The sequence below is a fragment of the Ceratotherium simum genome, chromosome 5 (genome assembly GCF_057802395.1).
Source record: "Ceratotherium simum simum isolate JZ-2026a chromosome 5, ASM5780239v1, whole genome shotgun sequence".
Lineage (NCBI taxonomy): Eukaryota > Metazoa > Chordata > Mammalia > Perissodactyla > Rhinocerotidae > Ceratotherium > Ceratotherium simum.
In genome coordinates, this window is record NC_141904.1 from 91,794,500 (window position 1) to 91,810,166 (window position 15,667).

A 15,667-nucleotide genomic window follows, 5' to 3' on the forward strand; every position below is an offset into this window, starting at 1 on the left:
ACAACAGAGAGCATGTGACATAGAGCTGTGTTTTTTCTCTGACTTTTCACAAATGCAAATACTTCTAGAAGAGTCTCACCTAAAGCCACTGTCACAGCATTCAGATTAGCAGTTCATCCCCTAGCAAGGTTCAGATGGCAGCCAGCCAGGTGTGTTAAGGAATAGGACACGGAGTAGATGTCCAGGGAATGAGGGATGCCTGGAAGGGCAAGATGGGGTGCCGGGCAGGAAGAGGGGAGGGCATAGCTGGGGTGTGACATGATAGGCCGTGTGCTTTAGAGGACTGTGCCTGTGGCTGTGAGGAGGGCAGGTTCCAGGAGGCTAAGCCGGGGACTGGGAGCCCACCAGTTCGGGAGTTGTTGGGCACCTTAGGCCAGAGGTGATGAGGGCAGAGCTGAGGCAATACTCGTGAGAATGGGGCGGAGACAGAGTCCAGAGACATGTAGGATCCTGAGTGAGCCAAGTAACAGTGACTTTATTCATTCTTCAGGTATGGGTGGGTAGCAATAAAGGTAAAAAGCTGACCGTGAGCTCACCCAGTTCCCAGTCTGAATTAGGGAGACAGGCACATTAGAGACGATTGCACCTGCCAGAAAGTGTGGGACGGAGCACCAAGAAGGCCATCATTCGTTTTGCCTGAGAGTTGGGAGAGGAATGACATCGCCCAGCAGAAGGGATATTGTTGTTGGGTCTGAAAGCATGAACCAGAGTTTCTTAGGTGGATGGGGAATAACTGGCAGAGGAAACAATGCAGAGAACATGACGGAGGCTTGGAAAAGGGTGAGTCGTTGCAGGTGAAGTGCAGAAGCCTCCCAGGGGCAGTGCCAAGGTCATTCGTCAGAGAGGGCAATCTCAAAGGCAGAGTCTGCGATGCCCCTCTGCAGATGGTGGGGGACATGGGAAGTTTTAAGCTGAGAGTTGTATTTTAGGATTGCTCCCACGATAAGTCAGAAAGGGAGAAAGTAGCAGCAGGCGACCCGTGTAGTGTACGAATAAGGTGCTTGCTGATAATGGTCCACTCATAAGATAATAAAGATTGAATGAAAGCAGTGACAATGGGGACGGAGGAAAAGACTTAAGAGACAAGCAGGAGGCAGAGTTACCTGCATTTGGTTGTCAACTTGATACGGGCCGCCAAGAGGAAGAAGCAGTGATCACTGACGGGTCGCCATGCAGGAGTTGGATGGGTAGTGGTGATGTTCACCAGGGCAGGAAATGCAGGGAGCAGACATGGAATGAGAGAACCGAAGATGAAGGTTGGTAAGAGGAAAAGAGTTCTGGAGGCAGAGTGTCTGACAAAAGGGGGGAGGAAATGTGAATGGGATCAAATCGTTGATGGAGCATGGTCTGATGAGGGCCAAAGGGCCTCTGTTGGCACTGTTTAGCCAAGACTTACTGATACTGCGGACAAAGCTATGGACTTCATAGCTCAGACTCCAGCCATTGCCCTGAGCCTCTTGCTTATATCCCTACAAGCCTTCTTGACGCCTCCACCAGTTGTCTCCGGAACACTTCCAACTCAGCAGGGCCAAGACTGAGGTAGGGGTCTAGTTGTCCACTGCTGACGTGCAGAGCGTGTTCACCACACCCTCAGTATGTGACCTGCCGTCTCTCACCTGGGCCACTGCAGTAGCCTGGCTGCTTCCACTGTCTCTTCCCAGGAGCATCTTCGCTGCGCAGCCAGCAGTGATCCTTCCAGACTAGAAATCAGATCGTATCACTCCTGATGCAACCCTCCAGTGGCTTCCTGCCAGCCCTGTAACAGGCTCTGCTTGAGTGTGGTTGGGGCCTCCTGTCCTCTCTCTGCATCTGCTGTTGCTTGTCCAAGAACACGTCAAGTGTGGCGTCACTTCAGGACCTCCCGCTGAATCTTACGTCCCTCTCCATGTCCATGAGATCTCTACCCCAAGTCATCCCAGCACAGAGGCTTCCTGGATGAACCTGTTTAAACAGCCCTGCCCTATCCTGTCGCTCCTCATCCCCTCACCCACTGTGTCTTCTGTGGCACTCGTTACTGAGTAGCGCTATTTTCTTGTTTTTCCATATCCAGACTGTTAGCTCTGTGAAGGCAAAGACTTCATCTCTCTTGTTTACTGCCGTGCCCCCTGATTGTAGAGCAGGCTTGGTAAACAGTAGGCACTCAGTAAATATTTGTTGGATGAGTGGAAGAAACCAGTGAACTCTGACATGCTGCTCACCATGCTCGGACCCATTATTCACTGCATCCTCAGCACCATTGAAGACAGGCAGGCACTTTCTCCACGTGACCAGTGGTGAAACAGGCTCAAGGAGAGACAGTCATCTTCCCCTGTCTCCATGGGTGCATGGACCTAGATGGATGGTGGCTCTCCTCTGAGGGTGCAGGGTCACGGGTGTAGGCAGAGGCATGTTCGGTACTGGAGGAAATGTTGTGCATGTTCATGCCTAGCCACAGCCTCTGTATTCTCTGAAGTTGAGACACCGTCGTCTCCCTACAGGAGGAATTCACGGCTGGGTAACAGGTAAGGGCAGACAGCTGTCGTGCTTAGTGTGCAGAGAAGTCGTCCCAGAATTTCAGAATTACAGCTTGTGTGGAAGGTTCCCTTGACATTAGAGCTCTGAGTTTGTGGCCAGCAGTCATGGCAGATCTCTGAAGCTCTCCAGGTTTCCTGGCCCCTGGGTTAGAAACAGTTGGTTGCTTGCATAGTCCAACTTCTGGAGCTTGACTGGCAGTGCAGTCAGTGCCCTTGGGGTTGGGGAGCTTCAGGGTCTTAAGAGGGTAATGGGAGGGACTGGAAGTGGGGCCTACACTGAATAGAAAGGAAGCAGAGTTAAAGGGCTGAAATAGGACGAGGAAGGGGCTACAACCCGGAGGCTCGGGTATCAGGGAACAGAAGGCAAGAAACAAGAATATGGGGAAAGTGTAAAGCGATAAGAGGCGTGGTCAGTGAGAATTGGAGGGGCAACAATCCCAGGTAGGGCCGTCCTGGGGATGCAGGGAGGATCCCAGGTAGGGCCATCCCGGGGAATGGAGAGAGGATCCTAGGTAGGGCTGTCTTGGGGGTGGAGGGAGGATCCTAGGTAGGGCCACCCTGGGGGTGGAGGGAGGATCCTAGGTAGGGCCCTTCTGAGGGTGGAGGGAGGATCCTAGGTAGGGCCATCCTGGGGGTGGAGGGAGGATCCTAGGTAGGGCCCTTCTGAGGGTGGAGGGAGGATCCTAGGTAGGGCCATCCAGGGGAATGGAGGGAGGATCCTAGGTAGGGCCATCCAGGGGAATGGAGGGAGGATCCTAGGTAGGGCCATCCAGGGGAATGGAGGGAGGATCCTAGGTAGGGCCGTTCTGAGGGTGGAGGGAGGATCCTAGGTAGGGCCGTCCAGGGGAATGGAGGGAGGATCCTAGGTAGGGCCGTTCTGAGGGTGGAGGGAGGATCCTAGGTAGGGCCGTCCAGGGGAATGGAGGGAGGATCCCAGGTAGGGCCATCCTGGGGTGGCAGGGAGGATCCCAGGTAGGGCCGTCCTGGGGGATGCAGGGAGGATCCCGGGTAGGGCCGTGCTGCGGATGCAGGGAGGATCCCGGGTAGGGCTGCCCTGGGGAGTGGAGGGAGGATCCCAGGTAGGGCCATCCTGGGCCTGTGGGAGGTGCTGTTGTGGCCCTGAGCATAGATGGTTGTAGATGAGTTTGGATGGTGGTCCCTGGGCGTGAGGAAATTTTGGAGGCGGGAGCCCTAGGATGAAAGGATCTCAGATGTGTTGCTGAGGGCAGGTCTTGGGATGAAGGGGAAGACTGTGATCTGTGCACCCCCATCCTGGGTAAGTGCCAGAGCAAGTCTGGAAAGAGAGATCCTCCTTTGCAGAGACAGCAGAGTAGAGCATAACTGACTAACTTCAGTTTTAGGTCGTTTTTAGCAATAGCAGCTACGGAAAGAAGAGTGCCAAGGGGAAGGGGAAGGGAGCAGAGAGGGAGAAAGGAGTAGTTTGGCCCTTAGGTTGGGTATCAGCTGAGTTTTTGGGAAAGGGGCCGGTACCCAGGAGGAGGGAAGGGGGACAAAGATGTCATTGACTAGCTTTATAAGCAGCCGAGAACCAGCTGGTGAGCCACTCAACAAAACTGGATTTCCGTTCTTTCACTGACTGTGTAGCTGACCACATATCCTAAGATTTTAAAACTTTTATATGGATTATTTGGACTTTTTACAAAAGACTTACGTTCATTTCTTCATTGTGTTTTTTATTATTTTCAGGTCAGAAATTCTCCAAATCCTGAATACATTAATTTTTTTTGCTCACCTTAGAATGTAGCATACCCAGGGCTGACCCGATGGTGTAGCGGTTAAGTTTGCTCACCGCTCATCAAGCCACGCTGAGGCGGTGTCCCATATAGAAGAGCTACAACTCTACAGCTAGGATACACAACTAGGTGCTGGGGCTTTGGGGAGAAAAAAGAAAAAGAGGAAGATTGGCAACAGATGTTAGCACAGGGCCAATCTTCCTCAAAAAAAAAAAAAAAGAAGCCACCTCTCTCTTCTTAAAAACACAAAATTTTAACATACATGTGAGCTTTGGGAAGCTTTTGGTAGTTGGGTTGGTGCGTCCACGTCTCCCCAGATGACTGGCCCTGGGCTATATTGATGGCGCCTTGGCCTGGGCTTCTCCTCTCCTCACTCCGTTGCTCTCCAGTTTCTGGGACTTCCTTGAGCCCCCACCCCTGGGCCCTTCCACAGCTGGCACTAATGTTGCTGGGAATACTCCCCTGCCCCGGGCAGCCAGGATCCCAGGCTTCACATTTTTCTGCCAGAGTGGCATTCAGCTCTGTGTCCTGTCTGCATGGCCTTTGGTTTGTTACTTTTCTTGCTGGGGGACAGCTGGGCACAGAGGGAAGGCCGAGGCCCCGTTTAGGAGCCTGATGGACCTGTTCTCAGGTCCTGCTCTTTCCCTTGAGGTTTTGGCCCCCAGGTGGGATCCTTTGTCTCACGGAGCCTTGTGTCTTCCCTCATCTGGCAGAGGGGTACACATTCTTACCTTGAGGCATTGCTCTGGGAGTGAAGAGGGCAGCCTGTTTGGAAGTCCCTGCCGGAGTGCCTGCCTGACTCGGGCTGTTGAACCTTGTGAGTAGTATGTCCCCATTTGACTGTTCAGTGCTCGTGGCTATGGAGCGAAACCAGTACTTTCGCTCTTGCATTCTCCCAAAGCATTTGGTAAAATGCTGTCACTTTCAGGGAAATGGTCCAAGTTCCTGATTCCCACTTAACCCCGGTGGCCCCTTCAGCCTCCTCTGAGCCCTGGTTATACCCTGCATTCCCCCACCTGGGCTCTACCCCACCCCTGAGCTCCCCCGGCACGGGGCTGCGTCCGCACCTCACCCGCTCTGTCCTCGGCGGTGCCCACCAAGGGCCTGGCACAGAGCAGCCACTCAGCAAACCTTCTCGATTGACGAAACAAATGTCTGTGTCCCGGTTGTTTTCTCAGATCTTTTCTAGCCGGTCTGACCCCTACTTCCATTTACTTGAGGGCCTACTATGTGCCAGGCACTGTTAGAGGCTCTGGGGATAGATCAGTGAGCAGAACAGGTGACAGTCACTCCCTCTGTGGAGTTGACATCCCCAAGGAAACTCCCTCACTCTTTCAGTATGCCAAGATCTCTCTTCCAAATATATTCTTTGGTTGATATGCATTTGGGTGTTAGGTTCTTAAAACATTTACCAAGTGTTTATTCTGTGCCAGGCACTGTTCTAAGCATTTCATACGCATGATCTCATTTGCATCTTTCTAAGTCCCACAAAATGGTATGAAGGAGGCTCTATTATTGTTCTCGTTGTGCAGATGTGAAGCCGAGGAAGCAGACACAGAGGTCCAGACGCTGGCCCCTGGTTTGTGCTCTGTGGGAGGAGGGTCCTGACTCAGGGTCAGCGCATACCTACCTCACTGTGCTGGGCTGCCTCTCACTGGTTCCTGGAATGCTCCTTAGACCTGAATCCTGTCTTTCCTGCCAGACGTAAATGCCTCATAGCCTCTGTCTCCCGTGACGCCCGACTCACTTGGTGGCAACTAACAAATGCTCGTTACTCGGGTGTGTGTCTTTCAGGGCTTCGAGCCCAAAAGCGGCTCCCCTGCAGGCTGTTAGAATGAGCACTGTTGTCTTCTCAGCCGTGATCGCCCACACCCACACTACTTATGGCGTTAGTGGGCTAGACACAGGTCTGCCTCCGTTCCTGCGTCCTGTCCCAGATTTACTCCCCTAATTGTGGCCCCAAAATGGGGGCAGCAGGACTATTTCCTGGCCTGCGACACCTTTTCTTGTCCTCCCCTTCCGCCTTCTCATCCTCCTTCCCCTCATCTCTCACTTTCTTTTGATCTCGCAAATCCAGGCCCTTGGAGAAATCAGACAGTATAAAATATGAAAACTGCTTGGGAAGTAATTGAAGAAACACTGTGACTTTTGAAACCCATAGAGATAACACTCACACCTTCTTACTCACGTTATTTAATTTTTAATGGCAGATTTAATTAATGGAGCTCAGGTCTTCTGGTTTCAGATGTGCATATGGAGCAGTTCGTTGGTGGGGTGGGGGGAGGTGGGGATGGGCATTTATAGGGCGGAGGAAAAGACTCCAAAATCGGGACTCTGAAGAGTCTAATGGAAAAGAAAAAGCACCCAGAAATCCTAGTTCACCATCACTGGGTGCTAGTTAACATGTAGGGATTCAGTACAGTGCATTTCAGGGCGGTTTCCCAGCGACTTATAAGTGGGCAGCGGGACTCCCTCCCAGATGCGCGCCTTGCCCTCGTGGTGCTGTGGGCTTGTGCTGCGGGGTCCCAGGGCTCTCCTGGTACTGCCTCCATCATCCACACAGCTGCCACATGTGCTTTCTGAAGTACAAATCTACCCTGCCACTCCCTTGCTTAGAAAAGAACACCTTGGTTCACCCCTCATTGCCTGTGGGCTGAGGTCCAGGCTTTCAGCCTGCAGTTGAGACCGCCTGTGCCGGCTCCCAGGCTGCCTTTCTCTCCAGCCCCTTCCCTCACCCTTGCTTCTGGTGCGACTGCAGCGTTTATCATGTGGTGCCCCTCACTCTCCCTCGTGCCGCGGCATCCCTTTACAAGACCCCTCTCATTATTGGCTCATTTCTGCTCATCCTGTAAGACTCAGTTCTTTAAAAGTGGATGTACCCTGGGGCTGGCCCGGTGGCATAGTGGTAGGGTTCGTGCGCTCCGCTTCGGCGGCCCAGGGTTCGCAGGTTCAGATCCCAGGCACAGACCTATGCACCACTTATCAAGCCATGCTGTGGCAGGTATCCCACATATAAAGTAGAGGAAGATGGGCATGGATGTTAGCCCAGGGTCAATCTTCCTCAGCAAAAAGAGGAGGATTGGCAACAGATATTAGCCCTGAGGGCTAATCTTCCTCACACACAAAAAAAAAGTGGATGTACCCTTTGACCCAAGAATTTGCCTTCTAGAACGTACCCTTCAGATATGCTCACTTGTGCAGAAAGGTATAGATGCCATAATGTGCCTTTCAGCATTGCTTGTAATAGAGAAGACAGCAAACTGTCCACGGGTGGAGAACTGCTCTTGTGAGCTGTGGGACAGCCATCCCTGCAATGGAACACTATTCAGTAGGTAAAATGTATGAGGCCTCTGAGAAGTAAGTGAAAAAATAAGGAGCGGCTTGTCGTGTCTGGCATGGTGCGGCATGTCAACAAGTGGGCCTGCGTGTGTGAGCTTGCTCACACACATGCAGTGGAGGAGGGGAGAACTCTGGGGGCCAGGCTGGCAAAGAGGCTGGGTGGTCACCGTATTGCTACCCTATGTCCTTCGTGCTTTTGCCTTTTTAAACCACATGTATGTATTATTTTTTCAAAAACATTGTTTAATGTAAAAGAGAAAATTTAGGCCTCAGTTCAGGTGCCAGTTCCCAAGAAGCCAGTCTGACAGTCTCTGCCAGGCTCTCCTGTCTGGTGCCCCCACTGTAATTGTGACATGTTGTCTGGGAGCCCCGTGAGGCCAAGGAGCAGGCACACTTGTCTGGAAACCTGCTGGCACTCAGCAAGTTCTCGGCATGACCGCTGGTGGCTTCCAGTCCGTCAGAAACCCCTCAGTGACAGTGTGGTCCAGGAGTCTATGGAGGGCTGTGCTCTGCCTGACAGAGGGGTCTGGTGCAGTCCAGGAGCTTCAGGAAGGCCTGGTGGACACGAGGGTGGTGACACAGGGAGCTGGCTCAGCACTCCCAAGGCACGGACAAAGACCTTCATGTGCCAGGGAGCAGTAGTGGGGGCGTGGGGGCGCTCTGCAGCTCCCGGCCCAGGGTCTGCTCAGGCAGATTAGATGGTGGGATGGGCAGGTTGCGGCAGGAATGGAAATTCCTCTAAGTCATTCTGAGAGACAATAGAGGAAGCTGCAGTGGGGTAATCACAACCACTTCTTGGCCTGTGGGCACTTTCTGTGACAAATCTTGCTGACCACATGTTCAGTCTAAGCTTGTAGTCTACTCAGCCGCTCACCCAGTTCACTCTGGCCGGGCTGTGTGCATGGAGATGCAGGGTCAGAGCAAGGGTGCCAAGCGTCCTGTCAGCCCACAGCATGCTGGGCCCCATCTGGGCCATGGATACTCCCTTGGTAAGGGACATTGACAGGTGATGGGGCCTGGAAGACTGTGACCTGACACTTCTTCAAAGAGGAGAAGGCCTGAGGCATGAGGCTATCTTGTGGGAAAGAAAACAGACCAGGATGGGTGGGAGAGCTTAGGTGAGGCACATGTTAGCTTCAGAAAGTTCAGTGGTGCAATGACTGGCTATGGTCGGCCAACAGGGTAGATACTGTGAGCCCGGCACAGTCTCTCAGCCACCCTGTGAGGGAGCAGGTGCACTGTCTCACAGCCAGGAAACAAGGCTCAAGGAAGTAAGTGACTTACCCAGGGAACACAGACAGCGTGTGCCAAAGCAAAAATTGAAACGTGGGTCTCTGGCCCCTGCCGTCCCATGAGTGGCCCATGAGTGGAAGGTTCAGACTGAGTCCAAAGGACCCCCATGAAGGATGCAGGGAGAGGGAGGGAGGCCCCCATTTGACTTATCTCTGTCCTTATTCCCTTGCCTAGGACAGTCAGTGTTGGTTGAATGTCAGACTGGTTGAGGCAAAATCCTATCTCTTGGCTGGAACGTCAGAGCTCCAGAGAGGAGACGTGCCGGGCAGCTAGGAGTCAGCACATACTGGGGAATCAGGGCAGCCCTGGCTGTGAGGGGAGACCCCCATTTATTTCGTGCCTGCTGTATGCTGGGAGTGTTCGCATTTCCCAGCTGCTGTGCCTGATGGCCATCGGAGGGAGGCATCGGCCACCTCCCGGTTCAGAGGTGAGGAACAGAGCTGGGGAGAGGCAGGGTGACCTGGCCGGGCGCACTCTGCAGCTGAGGGGTGCAAGGCCCTGCATTGCCCCCCTCCCCCCCCCCGGCAGGGCCCAGAGCAGAATTCCTGCACCTGCGGTGCCTGCTCCACCCCCTCGGGCACACCCGTCCACCGTCCCTCCCCGTTGGCTTTTCCAGGAGGCCGTGGTACCAGGGTAGGGGTGAAGGCCTGGTCCCCGCGCGGACTCTGCCTTCAGTGCCCTGCGGGTCCTCAGGGGAGGTGCCCCCCGCCCCTCCCTGGTTGCCATCCCTGCAGATGGATGACGGGGAGCCATGAGGGTAAGGCGCTTTCCCTGCATGGCTCTGATCTGGGACCTGTCACCTTTTCCAACCTAAGGAGTGGTTCGATCCTTTTGGTCAGGCTATCTATGTGCATGGTGGAGTGGGAGGAGCCAGGCTCAGAGTCCGATGGGTGTGCCTAGGGGCATGGCTCCGTGACTTTGGGGTCCCTTCACTTCCCTCGGGAGCTTCTTGCAAGGCCTGACTGACCCGTGCCTGTGGAAGGCACCTGAAGCCGGAAGCTTCCATTTGCCCATCTAGGGTACACACCAGGCTCTATGAAGGGTTTGGCCTAGGCCTACATGGGGTCGGTAGGCTCCATGTGACATCTGTGGCTGTCTTGTCACCCTCATTGGGGAGGTCTCACTGCTGGCCCTGTCTCCAGCTGTCCTCTGGGTTTTTCATTCTTGAGACCACTTCTTGCAGAAAGTCAGTCCATCCACTTGTGAGCCTCGTGGTGCTCTGCCGGGGGCGTGGTGGCAGGTGGATTTATAGATGTGTCTGTATTGGTATCCTCTGGAAACAGGTGGAGGATGCTGTGTTCTGGGCTCGTGTGGCCTGGTGCGACTTGCCTCTGAGGTTCAAAGAAGTGAGGTAACTTGCCCGCAGTCACACTGTAGTGGCCCCAGGACTTCAGCCCAGCTCTGTCTTATTGCAAGCCCAGACTGTGCCCTACACCAGCCTGGCTCAGTATGTGCACATGTACTAGGTAGCCTCAGGAAGGATGGAAGTATGTGCTTTTGGAACCACCCTCCATGCTCTGGACAGACAGTCACCATCTGATGGATCCAGTGGTCGTGGCAGGAAGCAGAGCACACACCTGACAGAATCAGACACCTGGGCTATAGACCTAGCTCTGCCACTTGCTGTGTGACTTTGGGCAAGTTGCTTCACCTCTCTGGGCAGCAGAGTCCACCTATAAAATAGAGGTTGGACCAAATCAAGGCTCAGCACACTTTTTCTTTAAAGGTAGTAAATATTTAAGGCTCTGCAAGCCATATAGTCTCTTTGGAAACTGCTCATCTCTGCTGTAATAGCACAAAAGCAGCCACGGACAATGTGTAAATAAATCATGAGTGTGGCTGTGTGTTCCAGTAAAACTTTGTTTACAAAATCGGGTGGCAGGCCAGGTTTTGCTCATGGTGGTGGGTTGCTGACCCCTGAACCACAGGACCCATGTGTCTTTCCAGCCTTTGTTCCTCTCGGACTCAGTCCACGATGGGCGCTAGACCCAAGTTGTGGATCAAACATCAGTCTGCTTTGATGCTAGTCGAGAAATTAGCATCTGTCGATTTCTAACATGATTGCATCCCATGAGGGAGCCAGAGGAAAATTTCAATCTTTGGTAACCAGGTCTGTTTTTCTCTTTGTAGAATTCTGAGATCTATAAACTGTCTTCACAGCAATTCCATGAGGCAGCTTCAAAAATGGAGGGCATGATAAGGTAAGAATTTGTTTATTATTCTTCCTAAACTTAGCCTGTATTTGTGAAAATTCCCGATGTGGCTTGAAACCTGCCATCACCTGCCTCATTTCAAATTTGTCTAATAACACAGACGGCCATCTGTTACTCGGTTTTCTCACCTGGGTCTGAGGCAGCCATTGGTCCTCTGTAATTAGCCAGATGAGCACTCAGCTCATCGCTGGCTCCCTGGCAGTGGGAGTGGGGCTGCACAGACTGGCAGAGTTATTTCAGGCCCAGTGTCCTGAGCTGGACCAGGAGCTGGTCATTAGGCCCCCGAGGGAGTCAAGGAAGAGGTGCTGCTGGCCCCCCCATTTGTGGAGGTGGTTTTTAGAGCAGCCCGTTCCCTGTGGGCACCTTCATCTGCCCGGCCGTGAGCCACGTGCCTCTTGCATGCTGACACTCGGGGTGGCCCCTGTCTTACTCTCCGAAGGACTGGGACTCAGGGACACTGACGGCTTGCTCAGGTTGCACAGTGCAACTGCCAGCATTCTGTCCCCTGTCTGTCGTGCTCTTGTGCTGTCAGGGGAGGCCTCTGACATCAAGACACAAGGAGGTGCGTGAACATCAAGCAACGGGAGGTGCATGCAGTGTGTTCATTACAGAGCATTTCTGCTTAGTTCAGGGTGCAGGTCTCGGGAAGGTCTTAGGGGATCCTCTGGGGAAGGGAGGGCCGGGCCTTGTGCTCTGGGTCCTTGTGTGAAGATGGTCTCTGTGGAACCAGGAGACCTTCACAGATTAGTCAGGGGGCTCTGACCAAGTCCCTTCCTCTCTCTTGAGGGTCTCTCCCTCCCAAGGGTGAATCGAGGTGACTCCCCATCCCCAGGCAAACCAGTCACAGTGCAGAATGGTGAGGGCTTGGATGGGGCGCCACAAGAAGGAAACGTCAGAGGAGGTGTAGGTGACTAGGAGATAACAAATTGCTAGTAAACACAGTTGCTGACGGAAACCGTGTGAGGAGCAGGAAGGGTATGGGGCTGATGGCTGTTAGTACAGACCCAGGGCGTGGTGTGGACACCTGACACAGGGGAGGTCCCGCTGGGTTGTGGGAGGACTGACTGAAGAGTAGGTTTGGGGAAGAGAAGATGCTTATCTTGAGATTCCAAGTCCTGAAGCAGTAACAGGAAACTTGGAGAAAGAACAGTCCAGCATGCTGGTGGAGATAAGGGAAGGTTTTGCGTGTGCCCGTTGGGATCCCACAGGGCCTGGGTGTGAGTGGGCTCTGTGGGCTGTGTGGACTCCAGAAATGGAACGTTCCAGCTGCCCTTGCAGGGTGTGTGTGCCACCCCACATGCAGACACCCCTGCCCTCACAGGCGAGGGCCCATCTGGCTCATCAGGGCTGAGATATATTCAGAAGCACAGTCAGTGAGAGGGAGAGGCTGGGAAGCAGTCACATCCCAGGGGCCAGAGTGACAGCCACCCCATAACTTGATCCCTGGCAATGGGCAAAACTGCAGTGCGGCCCCTCGCCCTGCCCACCCCTCTGGAGCAGTCTGTGGAGCAGTGATGATGGGTCCACAGCCCCTCTCCCTCTTTACCTGGATCATGGAACAAGCCGCTGAGGGAAAGAAGCTCTGGGGAAAAGCCAGACAGCTTTACTGTCGGTGACCACGGCATTTTGCCACCTGCCATGTGGCCCACCCTCCTGAGAGTGGGGACCCTGGCCTCCTGATCCCTGGCTTAGTGAATTTGACTTGCCTGTCATATCCATTCTAATCCTTGTATCCTCTGAAGGCAAAGGGGAGATGGCATATGAGTATATTTTTAATCCGAGTGAAGTGAAGGGTTTTTGTTTGTTTGCAACATCCCTTGATGATTACTGCCACATGTTACTACATGGTAGGTGCTCCACAAGGCGCCTCGACTATAGCCTCTCATTTACCATCGTTGGTTCCATTCCACAGGTGGAGAACAGAGGCTAGAGAGGTACCATGTCCACGGTCACACCTGGTCACCTGCTGGGCTGGGGTCAAGCTTAGGTTACGCTGCTTTGGAGCCACTGTTCTTCACTGTTTGTCTTTGCATCCTCGCTGTCCCTCGAAGGCCCCCTCTGAAAAATAAGATGGGCAGCACAATGGAGCAAAGAGCCTGCCTGGGCTTCAAGTCAGGCAGACCTGGAATCAACCTCAGCTGTCCCCTTCCTGGTTCTATGTCCTTGGGCAGGCCGCTTCGCCTCTCAGATTTCCTCATCTACAAAACAGAGATGACGCCCCCTTTACTGCTTTGAGTGAGATTCCACATAGAAAGCAGACGCGGGATGTGAACAGTTGTTGTTGGTATTAGTGTGACTGTTAATAATGACAGTCATTTGAATCACTTTTACAGCACTTAGCTTGGCTTAGCGTGGAACAGATTTAATAAATAAGTAGAGTTTACTAAAAAAAATCTTCTTTTCCTAAACAGAGTAAACAGGAAGCAGTGTAGAGTTAGAAATTATTTTACTTAAACATTGAGGGCCGGCCCCGTGGCTTAGCGGTTAAGCGCGTGCGCTCCGCTGCGGGCGGCCTGGGTTCGGATCCCGGGCGCGCATCGACGCACCGCTTCTCCGGCCATGCTGAGGCCGCATCCCACATACAGCAACTAGAAGGATGTGCAACTAGACATACAACTATCTACTGGGGCTTTGGGGGGGAAAAAATAAATAAATAAAATCTTTAAAAAAAAAAAAACATTGAGAGTGGGGGGCAGAATCCATGACTGGGAGAATTTTTGGATTAGCAAATGATTGTAAATTTCATTGTAAATGCCACAGAAATAAATGCCGACTGCTGACAGCAGTAATTTTGGAGAGTTTTCTTCCAAGACAGTAAGCATCTGTTAACGACTTTGAGTAAACTGCATGGTTACTTACATGGTTCACTAGATGTCCATGCATTCATTCCCTCATTTAACACTTGTGTATAGAGTGCCCGCTGTTTGCCAGGCACCATGGGAGGCACTGGCGATATAGTGATAAACAAGACGGCTTCAGTTCCTGCCAGCAAGGAGCTTACAGCATTGGGGGATGACAAAGCAATATTTTAAAATTAATTGCACAAAAAGCAATTGCCCAAACAATGACTGATTACAGTAATAAGCCGTGAAAGAAAGAGTTTGAATTAACAAGCACATCTGAGGACCCTAACCCAGACTTGGATGTCGGTGAAGGCTTCTTTCTCTAAGAAAAAGACATTTAAGTAGAGTCTTGCAGGATGAGAAGTTGGCCTGAGGAAGGAAGGAGAAAGAGCATTTCAAACAGAAGAATCAGCATGTGCAAAGGCCCCGGGCAGGAAGTGATTTAGCATATTCAAGAAATTGAAAGGCCAGTGTGGCTGGAAAGGAATGAATGAGAAGAGATAGGGATGAAGCTCCAAGTCAGCAGAAGCCAGACTGTGCAGGACTTTGTAACTATATTGGAGATTTTACTTATATCCTAAGAGCAGTGAAATACCATTTCAGCTTGTGTTGTTTCTTAATATAGGCATTTAAGGTATTGGTTTCTTTATAAACACAGCTTTAGCTACATCCTACAAGTTTTGATCTGTTGTATTTTCATTATAATTTATTTCAAAATTTTTCTAATTTTCATTCTGATTTCTTCTTTAACTCATAGGTTATTTCAAAAACGTATTGCTTAATTTTCAAACACTTGGTAATTTTCGAGTTACCTCTTTAATAATTAATTTCTTGTTGAATTCTGTGATTAGAGAACATTCTCTAAATCCTCTAAAGTTTTTTGAGACTTGCCTTATGACCCAGTATATGATTTGTTTTGGTAAACCTTCCATGTGCACTTGAAAAGAATGTGTATTCTGTCAATTGTGGTGTATTCTGTATTTGTCAATTAAGTTTAAGTTGGTCAATCATTTTCAAATTTTCTGTATCATTACTGATTTATGGATTTATGGTTTCTTTCTGAGATCACTTTCCTTCTGACTAAAGAACTTCTTTAGTATTTCTTTTAGTGTAGCTTTGCCAATTACAAATTCTCTCTATTTTTATTGTCTGGAAATATCTTTATTTCATCTTCAAATTTGTAGAATATAGCAAACCTTTCTTTCAGCTCTTTGCAGGGATCTTTACATTCTCATTTGGTATCTATTTTCCTTGGAGAAGTTAGCTGTTGGTATTATTATTACTCCTTTGTGGTAATTTCTTTTTTTCTCTATATGATTTTCAAATTTTCTCTTTGTCTTTGTTTTTTTTGGCAAATTGTCTATGGTGTGCCTAGGTGTAAATTTCCTTTCTTTGTTCCTGCTTGGGGTTTATGTCTTGGGGTTTGATGTCCTTTTGTTAGTTTTAGAAATTTCTTAGCTATTATTTCTCCAAATAAAACTCTGCTCTGTTTTGTCTTTTCTCTGGAATTTCAGTTGTGTGTATTACTGTGTCTCTCATGCCTCTATCATCTTTTTTCTGTTGTCATCACTTTTTTTCATGTTCATGCTGTAGCCTGAGATTTTTTATTGACCTTTCATGTCACTAATCCTCTCTCTCTTTTTTTTTTTTGTGAGGAAGATTAGCCCTGAGCTAACATCTGTTGCCAATCCTCCTCTTTTTGCTGAGGAAGA

General features: G+C 51.1%; 1 protein-coding gene across 1 annotated transcript in view; it reads left to right on the forward strand.

The window, feature by feature from the left end:
* PLXNA1 (plexin A1) overlaps nt 1-15,667 on the forward strand; it is a 331,470-nt gene that overhangs the window by 203,465 nt on the left and 112,338 nt on the right. The window contains exon 6 of the mRNA XM_087431622.1: nt 11,030-11,100. Within this exon, the coding sequence (XP_087287748.1) occupies nt 11,030-11,100 (71 nt within the window). The remainder of the gene's footprint in view (nt 1-11,029; nt 11,101-15,667) is intronic.